At 62.9% G+C, this 16,513-nt stretch overlaps 1 protein-coding gene across 1 annotated transcript in view; it reads left to right on the forward strand.

Annotated features, from left to right (window-relative positions):
- Positions 1-16,269, forward strand: part of KNDC1 (kinase non-catalytic C-lobe domain containing 1) — a 57,626-nt gene extending 41,357 nt beyond the window's left edge. The window contains exons 19-31 of the mRNA XM_024121644.1: positions 5,884-5,977; positions 6,046-6,143; positions 6,324-6,544; positions 8,147-8,260; positions 8,952-9,099; positions 9,173-9,352; positions 9,858-10,064; positions 10,479-10,561; positions 10,777-10,927; positions 13,812-13,934; positions 14,016-14,075; positions 14,802-14,959; positions 16,038-16,269. Of these exons, the coding sequence (XP_023977412.1) occupies positions 5,884-5,977; positions 6,046-6,143; positions 6,324-6,544; positions 8,147-8,260; positions 8,952-9,099; positions 9,173-9,352; positions 9,858-10,064; positions 10,479-10,561; positions 10,777-10,927; positions 13,812-13,934; positions 14,016-14,075; positions 14,802-14,959; positions 16,038-16,269 (1,869 nt within the window). The remainder of the gene's footprint in view (positions 1-5,883; positions 5,978-6,045; positions 6,144-6,323; positions 6,545-8,146; positions 8,261-8,951; positions 9,100-9,172; positions 9,353-9,857; positions 10,065-10,478; positions 10,562-10,776; positions 10,928-13,811; positions 13,935-14,015; positions 14,076-14,801; positions 14,960-16,037) is intronic.
- The last annotated feature ends 244 nt before the right edge of the window (positions 16,270-16,513 follow it).

The raw sequence follows: 16,513 nt of genomic DNA on the forward strand, positions 1-16,513 counted from the left end.
GTGAGCTATGGCCTCTGAGCCTGCGCGTCCGGAGCCTGTGCTCCGCAACGGGAGAGACCGCATCGGTGAGAGGCCCGTGTACTGCAAAAAAAAAAAAAAAAAAAAAAATCACACATATAAGAGTGCCGTGACCATTCAACAAAGAAGGACAGTCTTTTCAATAAATGGTGCTGGGAAGGCCGGATAACCTGTGCAAAAAACCGAACCAGGACCTGTACCTTACACCATATACAAAAATTAACTAAAAACCCAAAGACCCAAACATGAGAGCTAAAACTGTAAAACTCTTAGAAGAAAACATAAGGGAAAGCTTCATGACGTTGGATTTAGCAATGCTTTCTTGGATATGATGCCAAAAGCACAGGCAACAGAAGTGAAAAACAAATTGGACTTCAATTTGTTGAAGTTTGTCCTTTTGTGCATCAAAGGACACCATCAACAGAGTGAAAAGGCAACCTATGGAATGGAAGAGAATGTCTGTAAACCATCTATCTGATAAGAAGTTAATATCAAGAATATTTGGGAGCTTCCCTGGTGGTCCAGTGGTACAGAATCTGCCTGCCAATGAGGGGACACGGGTTCGATCCCTGGTTGGGGAACTAAGATCCCACATGTTGCGGGGCAACTATGCCCGTGTGCTACAACAAAAAGAACCCACAACGAAGATCCGGCATGTTGCAACTAAGACCTGACACAGCGAAAAATAAATAAATAAAATTTTAAAATATTTTTTAAAAATTTTAAAAAAAAAAAGAATATTTGGAGAACTGATGAACTCAACAATAACAAAACAAACAACTTGATTAAAACACGAGTGAAGGACTTGAATAGATTTGTACAAAGAAAATATACGAATGGCCAAAAAGCACATGAAAAGATGCTCAACGCCATTGGTCATCAGGGAGAAGCAAATCAGAATCACTTCATACCCACTAGGACGGCTATTAATAAAAGATTTTTTTTTAAAGCAGAAAACAACAGCCATCGGTGAGGATGTGGAGAAATCAGAATCTTTGTGCATGTTGGTGGGAATGTAAACTAGTGCAGCCACTGTGGGAAACAGTATGGCAATGCCTCAAAAAATTTAAACATAGAATTCCCACGTAAGCCAGCAGTTCAGCATCTGAATATACACCCAAAAGAATTGAAAGCAGGGACTCAAACAGATATTTGTGCACCTGTGTTCATAGCAGCGTTATTCACAACAGCCAAAAGGTGGAAACACCCCAAGTGTGCACGAACGGAAGAATGGATTAGCAACATGCGGTCCATCCACACAAAGGATATTCTTCAGCCTTAAGGCAGAAGGCAATCCTGGCACTTGCTGCAACATCAACAAACCTTAAGGACATTATTCTCAGGGAAATAAGCCAGTTCAGAAAGACAAATACTATGTGATTCCACTTACAGGAGGCCCCTGGAATGGTCAAAGTCAACCGGGGGCTGGGGAGCTGGTGCTTAATGGGGACAGAGTTTCAGTCTGGGAAGGTGAAAAGCGTCCGGAGGGGGTGGCGGTGACGGCTGCGCAACCGTGTGAATCAATGTACCTAACGCCTCCGAACTGCACAATGAGAAATGGTTCAAATGGTAAATTTTATGTTATGTATATTTTGTCACGATTAAGAAATTTCAAAATAAAAAAAAATTGTAAGGGGTCTGGAACAAAAAAGTAGGGAGGGGTGCGCACTGGGGACTTGAGGGTTGGCTTGAACTTGCAGACGTCACTGTAGCTGAATCTAAATAGAGAAGGGACTCGGGGGGTCCCTGATCCCTGGGGGCTTCCTGGGCCCCCCCCTCAACTCTGAGCCCAGGTGTCCACAGCGTCCCACCAGAAGCACTGTGGTGTCACCCTGACCTCAGCTGGACCACAAGACGGGACCCCTGCTGACCGGGGCTGGCGGCCCACGTCCCCCGGGAGCAGCCGCCAGCCCCAGGGAGGACGGGGCCCCTTCAGAGGCAGCTCCACACGGACTTGCGCACAGCCTCCTCTCCACGGTGCTGGGCAGGGTGGGGGGCCGGTCCCTGTGTGTCCTCTGAAGGCACGGACCACGCCCTCTGACATCACAGGTCATGTCTTCTGACATCAAAAGTTACATCCTCTGGCATCACAGGTCACAACCTCTGATGTCACAGGTGACGCTCGCTGGCAGCATCACGTCCTTGTGGACCCCTGTGGACAGGCAGCCCCATCATCAGCCTGTGTCGCGTTCAGGGCGGTGGCGGTAGAGGGTGGTGCCGGTGGGTCCACTGTGCAGGTGCCTGGTTAGGGCCGAGGGGCCTGTCCTCCATCCCATGCTCCCTGGAGGGAGACACGCCCACGGGTGAGCCCTGGGGGCCCCCCTGCATCACACGTCGATGGTCCTTGAAGGTGGACGCTGAGACCAGCTCCGGTCCCAGATCTGCTGGGCCAGCATCTGTTCTTATTTGCCCGTGATCCCATGGTTGGGACAAGGCTCCCACGTGGGTGCCAGCATCGCACTGCGGGCGGCTCACGTGGGGGACGATCCGGAGCGAGTGAGGTGGGCTGGGAAACGCCGGGGGGTGACCAGTGACCATGTTTCTCCCTTTCTCCTGCTCACCTGGGAAGGCGTGGCTCCTGGAACCTGAGTGCATGCAGGTGAGTGCCCTGTGCCCTCTGCCTCGGGCGGGTTGGGTGACCCCGGCCACAATTCCACACTCTCTTTGAGACCCGCTGTGTCTCTTTCAAACAGGGGCCTCAGGAAAACACAAAAGGCATAAAACAGCTAGTGGACATGTTTCACATTTGCTGCCCAAAAAGAGGGTGCATGTACGACAGGCCAGGCGCTGGGGTGGGCGGGGCAGCTGGAGGGCAAGCGGGCGGCTCCTCCCATCGCTGACCACACAGCAGCGTCTGTCCACCCGGCACCGCCGTGGGTGTGGGCACAGCCATGGCTCTGGCCGTGATTTTGCGTGTCCAGCACCGCGGGCATCCCCCAGGCCAAGGGAGCCAGTCTGAGCACCCAGCTCACCTTGCAGCTAACACAGGCTTTGCTCCCAGCGGTTAGGTGGATGGCACTGATTTCGGTTCATCCCTCCTTTCTCTGTCTCTGATGTCTGGTCTTCCAACTTCCTTCTGGCTATTGTTTTATTTGTTTACTTCTTCATATCTGTCCGCCTCAGGGCCACGTAAGTCCAGTAGCCGCTGGGCCCAGACTGTACCTCAGATCATCCTCGTTTATTTGTCCAGTGAACCGATGCTCTTTTAATTCTATGAGAACAACCCTTGGTCGGGTTAGGCCGGGAGGAAATACCTAAACTCAGCTGATTCTGAGTATTTCATTTAGACCTACCAGTCTGACCCAGCCTGGGGGCCACGCCTGCCTGTGCGCCCGCCGGACTGTGGCCATGGGGGTGACAGCAGCTCACACCAACCACCCTGTGAATCTTGGTTCGCGTAGATTTATCCTTAAAATCAGTCAAAACGGTCCTTTTCTAAGAGTCAGTCTGCAGTTCAGTGAGGAGAGAAGTGCTGCTGATGAGACTTCACGCTTTATAAACCGGGCGATGGAGGCGCTGGTGGCGGTGCCCGCCGTGCCCGCAAGCCCCTGCTGGGGAGTTGGCGCAAGGCAGCATCTGGGCAGCGGCCCGGGGGTGAAGGGCTGGACCTGAGCTGCGCCCTGGAACGCAGGCCACCGTCCTCGGGAAGCCAGGGCCACCACGAAGCAGGCATGGGGGAGGGGGTGCCGTGCAGACCCTTGGGCCTCGCCGAGACAATGCCGGGCAGCAGAGGGTGATGGCACGGGGCCGCCTCGCCCACTGCCGAGCCCCGACCGGCACCACCCGACACGACGTGCTCCGCGATGGGACGTTCCAGACCCGCGCGGTCCACAGGGCTGCCAGCGGCCCGCGTGGCCACCGAGCACTTGAGGTGCGGCCCACGTGGCTGAGGAATTCACTTTTCATTTAACACTTGAGCCGCCGCGTATGGCCTGTGGCTCCGTGCTGGGGGCGCAGGTCCTGCACGCGGGTCGTGATGTCCTCCTGCCCCATCTTCCCCCCACTCCCACGACCGTGCCCGGGGCCGGCCAGCTGTCACGTGGGGACTGGATGGGACCCAGGCTGTGTGACGAGCCCAAGCTCTCCTCCGAGGCACGTCCAGGAAAGTGACGTCTCGCCAGCTGTGGGGCAGCTCCTGGCGACCTCCAGCAGGGCATCCCGGTGTGAGACTTCCACCCCACAGGCTGCACAAGGCTGAGCTGGAGGAGGAGCCAGAGGTCTTGAGGGACCGGGTTTAACAACTGAGATTCCGCAAAGGGACGAGGTTTTGTGCTCAGGCTGCAACACCTCCCCCGCCCCAGGCACGGCCCCTGCGCCCCAGCTGCCCTGGCCTGGAGGTCCCACCCCCCGTGGGGCTGTCTACAACCGACCGTCGTTAAAACACTAGCACGTAGAAAACGACAACCACGTGCACCGCCAGTTTTCAGTGAAACCACCAGATAGAAGGGATTCGGGTGTTTAAATAAAAGTGCCACTTGCACTTTTTATTCCACGGAACTGTTCAGAAATAGGTGCTCTCGACAGAGCTAAGTCCATTGCTGTAGGACGATGAGATGGGGGAACGTTGTCTGGACTGGATGTGATCAGACTCCCCGGAATGAATGCCCAGATGCTCGGCTGTCAGGGTAGAGCTCCTGCAAGCATGGCCGACTCAGGACCTGGGGGCCACCTTGACCCTCTCGTTAGCAGCAAGTGGCTTCCCCAGGGGTCTGAGCGGCCCCCTGGCCTCTGCCCCCAGCCCAGCCCCTCTCTGTGGCCTGTCCTCAGTCCCAGCGGAAGACCCACCAGAACCCAGGGCCAGCTCACAGGGACCCCCCACGGCTTCCCAGAGCCCACTCCTGCCCCAGGATCGTGGGCTCCTCTCCCCCTCCTTGAAGGGGGCAGTCCGGCCCTCAGGGCTTCCCTCCCCCCATGGGAGAGGAGAACATGCAGGTCCTGCAGGAAGGGGCTGGGACCCGCCGTGGTGCTGGGCACGCGAAGCAGAACCGGGGGGCCCTCGGCTCCCCTGCAGCCTGCGAGTCTTGGTCTCGCTTCCCTCGTGGAGACCTGGTCTGGCTGAAGCCCCCGCTGTCTTTGGGTTTCTGGACGGAAGCACCAAGTGGGCAGCGGGGGCTCAAGGGGGCCTACACGGTGGGCTTGGGGGTGGGACGGTCTTGACGGGTCACATGGGGTCTGCGACGCTGGGCGTGTCCAAACCTCATGTTCAAAGCAGGGTGGCCGAGTGCATGGGGGGCTCGGGAAGCCCCCTGGCCCACAGGGGGAGGCTCGGGCTGCACCGCAACGGGGGTCCTGAGGGGTAGAGGCCAAGCGTGGGGTGGGGGCCTCAGAGGGTGTGCCTGGGGCCACAGAGAGGCCTCTCAGGACCACACGTGCCTGTGAGGACAGCCACCGCCTGCTGCGTGGACCTGCCCTGAAGGCCCCACCGGAGGCCAGTCCCCAGGACCAGAGAAAGCACAGGAGGCGTGGACCCAGGTCCCCCCGAGCCCCAACAGTGGGCGTGCTGCCTGGGTCTCACTGGAAGGCAGGCCCTCCGTGGCCAGGACCCCCGGCAGTGGACGCGCCCCACCCAGCTCTGCCCACCTTTCCTCCTGGGCGGCTGGTGGGGGGGGGCGGGCCACCTGGGGGCGGTAGGAGAGGCTGCCGCACTCATTTGGCCTCGTTTTTTAAGCGAGTCCATCGCATCTGGTTCTTTGCAGTTAGTTTACTGAGACATTTGCTAACCCGTCTGGATGTCCAGTTCCATTGACCAGACGCAGACGTCCCTTCTCTCGCCCGAAGGCCAGCCTCGGGGTCCTGCGTGCAAACCTGCTTCCCCTGAACTGCCGAGGGGTGGGTGCCTGGGGCTCACGGCTCTTTCCTCTCCAGGAGCTAGAGCAGCAGCTGATGATAGAGAAGAGAAACTTCCGGAAAACCCTCAAGTTCCACCAGAAGCTCTTACAGAAGGAGAAGCGGAACAAAGGTAGCTTTGCTGGACATGGGCCGGGGCCGGGGTTGGGGCCGCTTGGGGCTGACTCCGGCCGCCCTCAGGCTCCGAGGTGAAGATCATGTTGTCCAAACTGAAAGCGCAGCTGGAAGAGATGAGGTCCAAGGTGCAGTTCCTCGGGCTGGTCAAGAAGTACCTACAGGCAAGGCCCCCGCTCCCCTCCCTCCAGAGGCCTGCCGCTCGCAGGGCTCCTCCCGCTAAAACCTTGGAAATCCGTCCCTGTGAAAACATACCCACCCCCGAGAGGCCACCCGCCCCCCCCGGCTCGGGGCCGGGGTGAGCCGGCAGCAGGTCAACCCGACAGTGCTGACTCGCGCCCCAGGTCATGTACGCGGAACGGTGGGGCCTGGAGCCCTGCGCCCTGCCCGTGATCGTGAACATCGCGGCCGCCCACTGCGACACGCTGGACTTCAGCCCCCTGGACGAGTCCTCATCCCTCATCTTCTACAACGCCAGCAAGCACCCGCGTGGCGGCCGCCAGAGGAAGGCCCGCGTCCTGCAGGCCGGCACGCCGCTGGGGCTCATGGCCTACCTCTACTCCAGGTGCAGCGGGGAGGGAGGGCGTCTCTGGGCCCCCCAGGCCTTTGGAGACAAAAGCTGGGAGGAAACCAACAGGCCCCGCAGTGGGGGGCAGGGGGAGAAAGAGGTGAGAACTCTCACCTGCCCTCCTCTGAGAGGGGTTTGCACTTTTTTTTATTGAAAAAGTTCCCTTTAAGTTGCCTTGTGTTGGCTCCCGCTGGCCTCCAGGTCCTTGGCTGAGTGGCCTCAGAGCCACGGGCCCTACTGGACCCGCACCTGCGGACCTGGGCATCTGGGTGAGGTGTGCAGGGGGCGCTTTGAAGGAGAGCCCAGGAATGCGGCCGCCCTAACATCCTGGTGGGCTTCTGAATCTGAACGCAGCCGCCTCAGGGGCACCTGGACCCCGTCCAGTTTCCTAAGTCAGACACCCCAGAGTTAACGTTGGGCTCCCCGGGGCTGTGGTGAGGTCGGCCCCAGCCAGCTCTCTGCAGCATTTCTGGGCACCAGCGGGGCCTAGGCTCGCGGGATCCCCTGATAATGCAGGTACGCGGGCTCACCTACCGCGGGAAGGGCCAGGCCCCTCCGTCCAGGGTCACAGGGGTCCCCAGGCCACACCCGACCCTGCCATCCCTCCGTCCGCCCCGCCAGCTCCACCTGGTTTCCGGGCACAGGGCAGCCTCCTCCAGGGCCCGGCCCCCTCCCGGGCCCCATCAGGGCTGGATACAGACCTCCCAGACGATGGTGGAGGCCTCAGCCCAGCATGGACCTTTAGGGACTCATGACACCACTTCGGAGCCCCTGGGGTCTTCTTTGGGCTGGAGGTGTGGTGACCCCCGACTGCTGGCTCTTGGCAGCCAGTGGGGAGCAGGGGCCCTCCTGGGGCAGCTGCTTCTCCCCGCTCCCCGGCCCGTTCCCCCGAGATGGGCTGACTGGGGCTCCTGCTGGCGGGGCTCCAGGCTGCCCCTCAGACTCCGGCCTCCTCTGCAACGTGGGACGTCACACGCCGCCACGGGCACTGTGCTTTCCAGGAGACGAGCACGTGCGCGCGCACGCGTGCGCACCGATATCACAGGGCGTGCTGCACGTCCTCTGTGAGCACGGCATCTCCGAGGGGGCACGGGCTCATCCCTGCAGACCCCACGGGTGTCCCCTCTGCGGGGTGCTGAACCCGGGCTGCCTAGTCCCTGCCCTGAGCCAGGCCGCAACGTCCCAGGCAGAGGCTCCCTCATTCCTGGACCCCCGCCTTTCTCTCGCTCCCCTGGCTCCCTGGGGCACCCCGAAGTGGGGGACCCTCCCCGAGGGGCGAGGACCCTCGCGCCCTCAGCCGCCTGTTTCCTAACACAGTGGTTTCCGGCTGGGGCTGGGCCACTGCTGTGGCTCAGCTTTCTGAATCGTTTCTAAAAGAAGACACAGTGAGGGCATCAAAATCGGATGTTACAGAAGTCCTCAGACTCGCCACATTTAGGAACTCCTAACGTGATCAATGCTCCCCCCGCTTATTTCTGAGCGGCGCTGCTGCTGGCCTCCCTCCTGGCAAGGGGCTCACGCGCACACGCGCCCACCCTGGGACCGCGGGGCTGGGGGAGCCGGGCCGCGTCCTGGCGGCTGACTGCCCCCTCCCCGCAGCGACGCCTTCCTGGAGGGCTACGTGCAGCAGTTCCTGTACACCTTCCGGTACTTCTGCAGCCCCCACGACTTCCTGCACTTCCTGCTGGACCGCATCAGTAGCACCTTGTCCAGGTACCTGCCCACCCTGACGAGGCCGAGGCCAGAGCCGCCGGGAAGGCCCAGGCGAGGGCAGAGAAGGGGAGCGGGGCGCAGACGGGCCACGGGAAAGGGGCAGGAGTGTCAGGAGGGGACGGCGGCCGGGTAAGGGAGGGCAAAGGGGGAGGCGGAGGGCGGGGGCTGGGACAGGCGGGAAGACGGTGAGCGCCAGGCCCATGGGCTGGGGGAGGGCGGCTGGGGGGCAGGGAGGGTCCCGCGGGCCTCAGCCCCGCATGTGGGGTCAACAAGGGAGGGGGTGGTGGGTAGTGCTGGACGCGCTCTGGCCCTCCGAGCTGGCCTGTCCTCGCCCCCCAGACTCCGCGCAAGCCCAGGCCAGGAGCCCCGGGAGGGGAGGGACTCACGGGAGACCCCAGCGCCCTGCTTCCCCACACGCAGAGCCGGGCTCCCGCCCTGCCTCTCGGGACGCCTTCCAGCCCCCGGGTGCCGGCTGTGAGGGTGGCAGGGGCTCCAGGACAGGCACCAGGTGGGGTGGGGGGGCGGGGGGGGGGCGCGCTGCCCCGCCCCCATCACCAGCTGGGCGGGCTCGGTGGGGCTGAAGTGCCGCGAAGACAGAGCCGCGCTCAGACCCCACGCACCCGCCGGCTTGGGTGTGACGCCAGGCGGGCGCAGGGGGACCTGCGTGGCTCAGGCCTCCATCTGCCCCCAGGGCCCACCAGGATCCCACCTCCACCTCCTCCAAGATCTACAGGCGCAGCTTCTGCCTCCTGCAGGCCTGGCTGGAGGACTGCTACGCCGTGGACTTCAGGAGGGACGCCGGGCTCCTGGGGAGGCTCCAGGACTACCTCGCCTCCCAGGTGAGGGCGCGGCTCGGGGAGCGGGGCCACCGCCCCTCTGGAGCAGCGGGCGACCCCGCGTGCTTCTGTCCAGATCCTGCCCCTGGACGGCTCCGCGGAGCCCCTGCTGGGCCTCCTGGAGGTGGGCACCGAGCGGCGGGCTGAGGGCGCCCCACGCAGCACAGACCTGCAGGACCCCAAGGAGGCGGAGGACGCCGCCAGGCCCCTCAACGCCCTGTGGAAGAGGCTCTCGGAGGACGGCGTCTCCCGGAAGGTGCGGCCTTTCCCGGGGAGCCGGCGTGGGGACGCCGCCTACGCAGGCACACACGCACATGCTCACGTGCACACACACGCGTGCCCTGGTACACACGCACACGGACAGGCACACGTGCACAAACGTGCACGCGCCCCCCCGTGCTGCCGGTCCCGGGCACCAGCCCTCTGGGCCTGGCACTTCCTGCCCCCGGCCCTGGACAAGAACAGCAGAGGGCCGGCCAGGGGCTCAGAGCACCCCACCTCCCTGACTCTGGGGCCACGGGGGGGCCGGGAAATGGCCTGGGACGGGAGCAGGGTTGGGGGAACCTCACCGTGATACGTGCAGACAGCCCCATCCATGAAATGACCAGGACAGGCGTCCTCGACCCAGCATGGCCGCGGGCGGGACGGATTTGCCCTGTGGCTCTGGCTGAGCCAGGCTTCGAGGTCCTGGGCCTGGGCCCCACCCCACCCTGCCCTAACCTGGAGGGGACCCTCCCGGGCTTGGCCTTCCTGCCCTGCAGAGCTTCCCCTGGCGGCTGTCCCGGGGCAACGGGCTGGCGCTGCCCCACCACAAGGAGCGCCAGTACAGCATTGCATCCGCCCTGCCCAAGCCCTGCTTCTTCGAGGACTTCTATGGCCCCTATGCCAGGGCCGGTGAGAAGGGGCCCTACTTCCTGACCGAGTACAGCACCCACCAGCTCTTCAGCCAGCTGACGCTGTTGCAGCAGGTGAGGGCAGGGGCTGACGCTGCGGCAGCGGGTAAGGGGGTGGGCGCTGAAGGCCCTCAGCAAGAGGGTGCCAGGTGCACAGGCCCCACGAGGTCCCACAGGGCGCACCCCCCCATGTGCTGGAGGGCGCCCTTCCCTGTGGGCCAGGCGGGGGGACCGTGTGTGCTAGGCCCTCCCTCCTGGAACTGGGCGCCCAGCACCCAGGTGCCCCTTCCCAGGCCCCCTGGCATCCTGGGCCCCCATCACTTGGCAGGTGACAGCAGGGACAGGGACCCAGCGACCCCTCCCCACCGCTCCTGTTGTCTGGGTGGACGTGCAGAGTCCCTGGGGGCCCAGCCCTGTGACTGCAGATGCCCACCCCACCGCCCCTCGGGCCCCGGCGCCACCTGACCTCTGCGTCCTTGTCCCCGGCAGGAGTTGTTTCACAAGTGCCACCCCGTCCACTTCTTAAACTCTCGGGCCCTGGGCGTCACGGACAAAAGTGTGGCCGTCCCCAAGTGAGTGTCTGGCGTGGCTGTCAGAGAAGCCTGGGATGCAGGGCTGGCCGGAGGGTCTTGGGACCTCACCCAAGCGTCTCCTGGACACTCCCAGCAGAAGGGCGATAACTGTGGTGCTAGGCTGGACCCCCACCTCGCAGGGCCCGTCCCGCCAGCCTCCTGGGCCGAGCACCACCCCGGGTCCTGGCTGGGACGTGCGCCTGCGTTTCTTGCAGAGCCAGCTCCTCTGAGGCTCTGTCGGCCAAAACCTGCAGCTTATTTCTGCCCAACTACGTCCAGGACAAGTACCTGCTACAGCTCTTAAGAAGCGCAGACGACGTCAGCACCTGGGTGGCCGCCGAAATCGTGACCAGCCTCACCTCCAAGGTCGGTGCCCTCAGCTCTGGCCCCAGCGCAGAGTCGGGGCTGCTGGCAGCGAGGGCACCTCCCTGGGAGACCCCCTCTGCTGGGGGCGCACGGGGGCTCCAGGCCCGCCCAGGCCTGTCCCCGCGGCGCGGACACGCAGACCTCACCCAGGCACACCCCCGCTCACGGCTGGACGCGGCGTCACACACACGCTAACACAGCCCCCGCGCGCTCCCACACTCCTCCTGCCTCGGTCGCGACCCGGGGCTGGGAACTGACCCGCTGGCCTGAGCTCTCGTGGCCGCTGTCACAACAGCACGGGGGCACGTGTGTCCTCGGCCAGTTTGTGGAACAAATGAAACACTGGTCAGTGGTCCCATCAAGGTGAGGCTCCTCTGGGTTCCACAGGCCTCGGCCTGGACCGACCCACCTGCTTCAGGGCCAGCACCTCCCTCAGGTCCCACCCAGGCAGGAAGGGGCAGCGGGCGGGCCTAGTGCCCCAGAGTCCGCCCAGCGAGCCCCCTGCTGCCAAGGCCTCTGACGTCCTTCCACCTGAGGCCAGACGCAGGTGGGGGTCACAGGGTCCTGCCTGTAGGACGTGGCCACGTGGAGGAACCAGTGGGGACCACGGGGCTCCTGCTGTGTCACACGGCCCCTTCCCGCGGGTGCACGCCCACCGCCTCCCAGGCCCAAAGATCAGTTCCCCAAGCCTGAGCCCCTGGAGTGGGCTGAGCACGAAGGGGGAGCTCGGGGCGGGGCGCCCTGTTCTGTCCCAGGAGCTGCCCCAGAGCCCACCGCGGCCACCACCTCCCCGTGAGACGGTGAAGCCCGGACGTGCCCGTTCCAGCATTAAGAGGCTCTGCGATGTGTCTTTCCTTTTCCAGTATTCCTGTGTCCCCCAAGCCCCTAGGGGCAACCCCAAGGCCCATGAACAAATGCAGAGTTTTCCACTCTTTCCCCTTTTCGGGAGAATTTTCTTTAAGGGTTTATCAGCTGACAGATTGACCCGTCCTGACTTCTGCCAGGATGTGGCCTGGCCCCCCTCCCCCTCCCGGCTTGTTCCAATCCACGATGGTATCACGAGTGACATCAAAGTGCAGCTTCCCCCGATCAGGGGCATCACACGGGGCCTGGGTGCTCGGGCTTCCTAGGGTACCTCGGCTACCAGGGAGTCCTCAACCCAGAGCCTCTGCAGCTGCCCCGCCCACAGGTCACCACAAAGGGGCGCCGGCGTCCCCAGGCCACAGGACAGAACGGTCTTCAGACCCACGTGGGACGCACCCGGGGTCAGCGCCTGGCGGGAAGGAACCATGTGCAGTGACCCAGCTCTCCCCATTGCGTGACCGCTCCGCCGTCCCTGTGAGCAGAGGCTGGAGGGAGGACGGTTCACGGGGCAGTGCCGCCTCAGCAGGGACAGGACAGCGCAGGGACCGAGGGGACAGAGTGCCCGGAGCTCTCAGGAAGCCACGTGGGCACCTCCGGCAAACGTGCTGATCAACTTCTGAAACACACGTTGCTCCACACGTCGGGTGTCACTCGCTGTGCTGTGAGAACAACCCGGGAGCCTGACCTCTACATTCATAAACTCTGGTCTCAGAAAAATCTGTCACAACTCAAATTTTGAGCCGGAGGACGTAACGGAAGGCTGATAAAAGCCCTCGGTGGTAACAGTGCATTCCTTCCAGATCACAGCCCGGGGTGCGGGGGGCGGCGGGGGGGGGCGGGTGAGATAGTGGAAATACAAGGTCAAGAAGAAAAGGAAACAGTGTAAAGCTTCTCACCTTCAAGAACAGCTTCCCTTTTTGTAGATGAATAATGGTGGGACTGAAAGCAAATCAGGACTCTGGCTTCATCAGACAGGTGTAACGCGACGGAACACGACAGCCGAGAGAAGGAAGCAACCTGATATCCGTCGATGGACGAATGGATGAACACGTGGTACATCATCCACCCTGTGAAAATATTCAGCCCTATGAGGGAACCAGATGGCGACAGAGGCCACGACGGCTGAGCCTGGAGGGCGGGACGCCAGTCACAAGAGCAGACCCACCGTGTGACTTGACCGGTACGAGGCTCAGCAGTGAGGGGACAGCTCTGCCTGGACGGGCTGGAAATCGCCTACTTTGCATCCATCTGAACCTATGAAGAAAATGATGAGGTGTCAACGTAAGAAGCAGGAGTGGGTAGATGTTTTTCAAGATCCTTTAAGAGGCACTCAAGCCAGACAGCTGGGAGGCGACGGTGCTGAGTGACCCCCAGGGCCCGTCCTGTGACCCAGACAAGGGTCAAGCCCAGCGGAAGGGTGTCTGGTTGGGACCCGCAGGCAATGTTCCCACCTGAAGGATGTCCCTGGCCGTGGCGACAGTCCACAGGGTGAGGCAGCTCTGAAATGAGGGGTCAGCTGAAATCTCCAGAATCTTCTGGAAGTTGCTGGAACTGTGTAAAATCCACGCGCTAACCGTGGGGCCGTGAGCCAGGCCCCTCAGGTCTGCTCGGAGAGGAGAACCCCACTGGGGCAGCAGGGGCTGCCCTGGGGTGTTCCCATCAAATCCGGTGAATCTGCCCTGCCAACCAGCAACCCCTGAGGCGCTGCAACCCCGTCCCGCCGTGGACTCGGCCGGGCGGACGAGAAGCTGAAATGGGCTCCCTGTTTGCCTCTGGACACCTCGGCTCCATCTCCCCGAGCGGGGGTGCCCTTCCTGCTCCCCCCATTTTTCCTGAGCAGAGATTTGTCCCGGGAGAGAAGTGAGATGCACTTTGCACACCTTTGAGCCTTTGTTTTCTGGGCCCCCGACCCCCTCCCCTGCACGGAGGTGGGCGCACCGCCCTGCCCCTGACGCTGGCCCTGTGCCCCGGTCCCTCGTCTGAGACGGAGGACGCTGAGTGTGTTGCTCTCCGGTCTCAGCTGCAGGTGAACCTGCTCTCCAAGTTTCTGCTGCTTGCCAAGTCCTGCTACGAGCAGAGGAACTTCGCAACAGCCATGCAGATCCTGGGCGGCCTGGAGCAGCCGGCCGTGCGGCGGTGCCCTGTGAGTCACCGGGGGCCCGGCTGCAGCCACGCCGTGGGCACACACAGGGCTGTGGGAGTTTCACCTGTGCTTTTATTTTAGGCCTGGAGAATTCTACCCGCAAAGATAGCGGAGATCATGGAGGAGCTGAAAGCCGTGGAGGTAGCCCTCGGTCGCGGGGGAGGGGGGGATCGCCCGGCAGATCCTGAATCGTGGCGCCCACCTCACGGCCCCCTCAGAATCGTGCGTGGCCCCCGCATCTCCCCCGGGGCCTCGGCCGCTCAGCTGGGCAGAGGTGGCAGGGTTGCTCCAGGGCCGTGATTCCAGCCTGGGGTGCAGGTGCCCTGAGGCCCTGCCTGAGCTTGGCCGACCTACCTGCCTCCCGGCCGCCCCTCATGAGATGCTAAACGAGGACACGCCCTCTGGATGAGGGGCGTCTCCCAGACTGAGGAGGCGGAGCGGCCTGCAGCCGGCCCCAGACGCAGCGCTCTGCCGGTGGGGGGGCTGCTGTGTGTCCGCGGTTGCCACCGCACCCAGGGGTCCCTGCGGCCGGCCGGCCCGGCTCCCCGTCTACTGTGGGCGGGGGGGGGGGTCACCTGGCTCTTTTCTGGAGAGGAATCTGCCACCAGCAGCAGGAAGCGCACGGCTTTCTGCTGGGGGTCAGTGTTCCTTTTGTGTCTGCAAGCTTTAGACATCTGGACTTCCCCCAACCCAAGAGCCAAGGTACATTTTGGACTGGCTGATAAACCGGGGTGCTGTAGCCCCCATGCAGCAGGAATACAGGCGCCAGCTGGGATTGGCCGGGCTGAGCCGGCTCCTGCTGGGCACCTGGGCTGACCTCTCACCTGTCCGTCCGTCCCCCCGCCCACGCCCCTGGCTGGGCCCCAGGTCTTCCTGAAGAGCGACAGCCTGTGTCTGATGGAAGGACGGCGCTTCAGGGCCCAGCCCACCCTGCCCTCGGCCCACCTCCTGGCCATGCACATCCAGCAGCTGGAGACAGGGGGCTTCACCATGACCAACGGGGCCCACAGGTGGAGCAAGCTCAGGTGAGGGGCCCACAGGTGAAACGAACCAGGTGAGGGATCCCCAGGTAGCACAAGCCAGGTGAGGGGCCCGAAGGTGAGCAAGCCAAGTGAGGGGGCCCACAGGTGAAACGAACCAGGTGAGGGGCCCACAGGTAGCACAAGCCAGGTGAGGGGCCCGAAGGTGAGCAAGCCAAGTGAGGGGGCCCACAGGTGAAACGAACCAGGTGAGGGGCCCACAGGTGAACAAGCCAGGTGAGGGGCCGCCCCCATCTCTCCTGCTCCTCTGAGGCCTGGGCCGCCTTGCCCCTCACCCAGCCCTCACCCCAGCCCAGGCCTCCACACCCTCTCCCCTGGGTGACCTCCAGCCACCTCCTTCTGCACAAACAAGGGGTAAACAATTCGCACAGTCCAGCGTCCACAGCCCCAAACACTGCCCCAAGGTTGCCGAGACCTTCCTCCCTATTGGGAGATCCAGGCGCACCCAGAACGCCACCTCTGTGCGACCACCCTCCGTGACCCCCCGAGCCACGTCTCCCCTCTCTCCCTGCCTCTGCTGTCCCCTTTGGGGCCCCTCTGTAGAGCTGTCCGGAGGATTCAGAGTCAGTCCCCACCGTTCAACTGCCCGGCACACCTGCGGAGCCCCACCTGGGCGGAGCAGACTGGGGGGCTGCTGGTGGCGACCCACCACCGTGACCCTGCCAGGCACTGGGACCCTCCCAGCCAAGGCGATCGGTGCTCCTCCCGGCCTCGGAAGGAAGGCCACCCTGGGGCCGGCCGCTCCTCAGGAGCTCAGGCCCACGCCCCCCCGCAGCGCCCCAGGCCCGCCTCTCAGGACAGTGCCAGCCTGTCTCCAGGGAGACCCTCCCCCCACGACCTTTCACCCCCCTCCATCCTCTCCCCCCACCTCATCGTCCACATGGCAGTCAGGGGGAGGCCGGGCGGGACTCCTCAGGGTCAAGGGCGGACTGGTCCCTCGGAGTCTGGACTTTGATGCGGCCTGGTTGGGACAGTGCCTGACAGCAGGCTGGGAACCCACTGGCTGCAGACGCCGCCCCCGTGACTTGTGCAAACTCACGTTTCGTTTCTTCCCCCAACACAGAAACATCGCCAAGGTGGCGAGCCAGGTCCACGCGTTCCAGGAGAACCCCTACACGTTCGCCCCCGACCCCAAGCTGCAGTCCCACCTCAAGCAGAGAATCGCCCGATTCAGCGGGGCCGACATCTCCATTCTGGCCGAGGACAGCAGGGCTGGCTCCCAGCAGGTGGCCAGCGAGAAGCACTCCAAGAAGATTCAGGACAAGCTGCGGAGAATGAAAGCCACGTTCCAATAGCGCAGGACAGCGGGTCTGGGTGTGGAGTCCACACCGAGGACAGACCTGGGGTGGAAGGGGCCGTGCCTGCTGTGTCAGGCAGGGACCCCCACGGCCCAGGAGGGGCACCGGGGCGGGGGCATGGGCTCAGACCCAGACCCGAGAGACGGCGCCAGGAGAGGCTGAGGGGGGTTTCTAGAATTTTGAAATTAAATTTAAAGATTAAAAATGTAAACCAAAATAGGGTAAGTAAGCTCCGCGGGAG

Source organism: Physeter macrocephalus, chromosome 20, assembly GCF_002837175.3.
Source record: "Physeter macrocephalus isolate SW-GA chromosome 20, ASM283717v5, whole genome shotgun sequence".
In the NCBI taxonomy this organism is placed as follows: Eukaryota; Metazoa; Chordata; class Mammalia; order Artiodactyla; family Physeteridae; genus Physeter; species Physeter macrocephalus.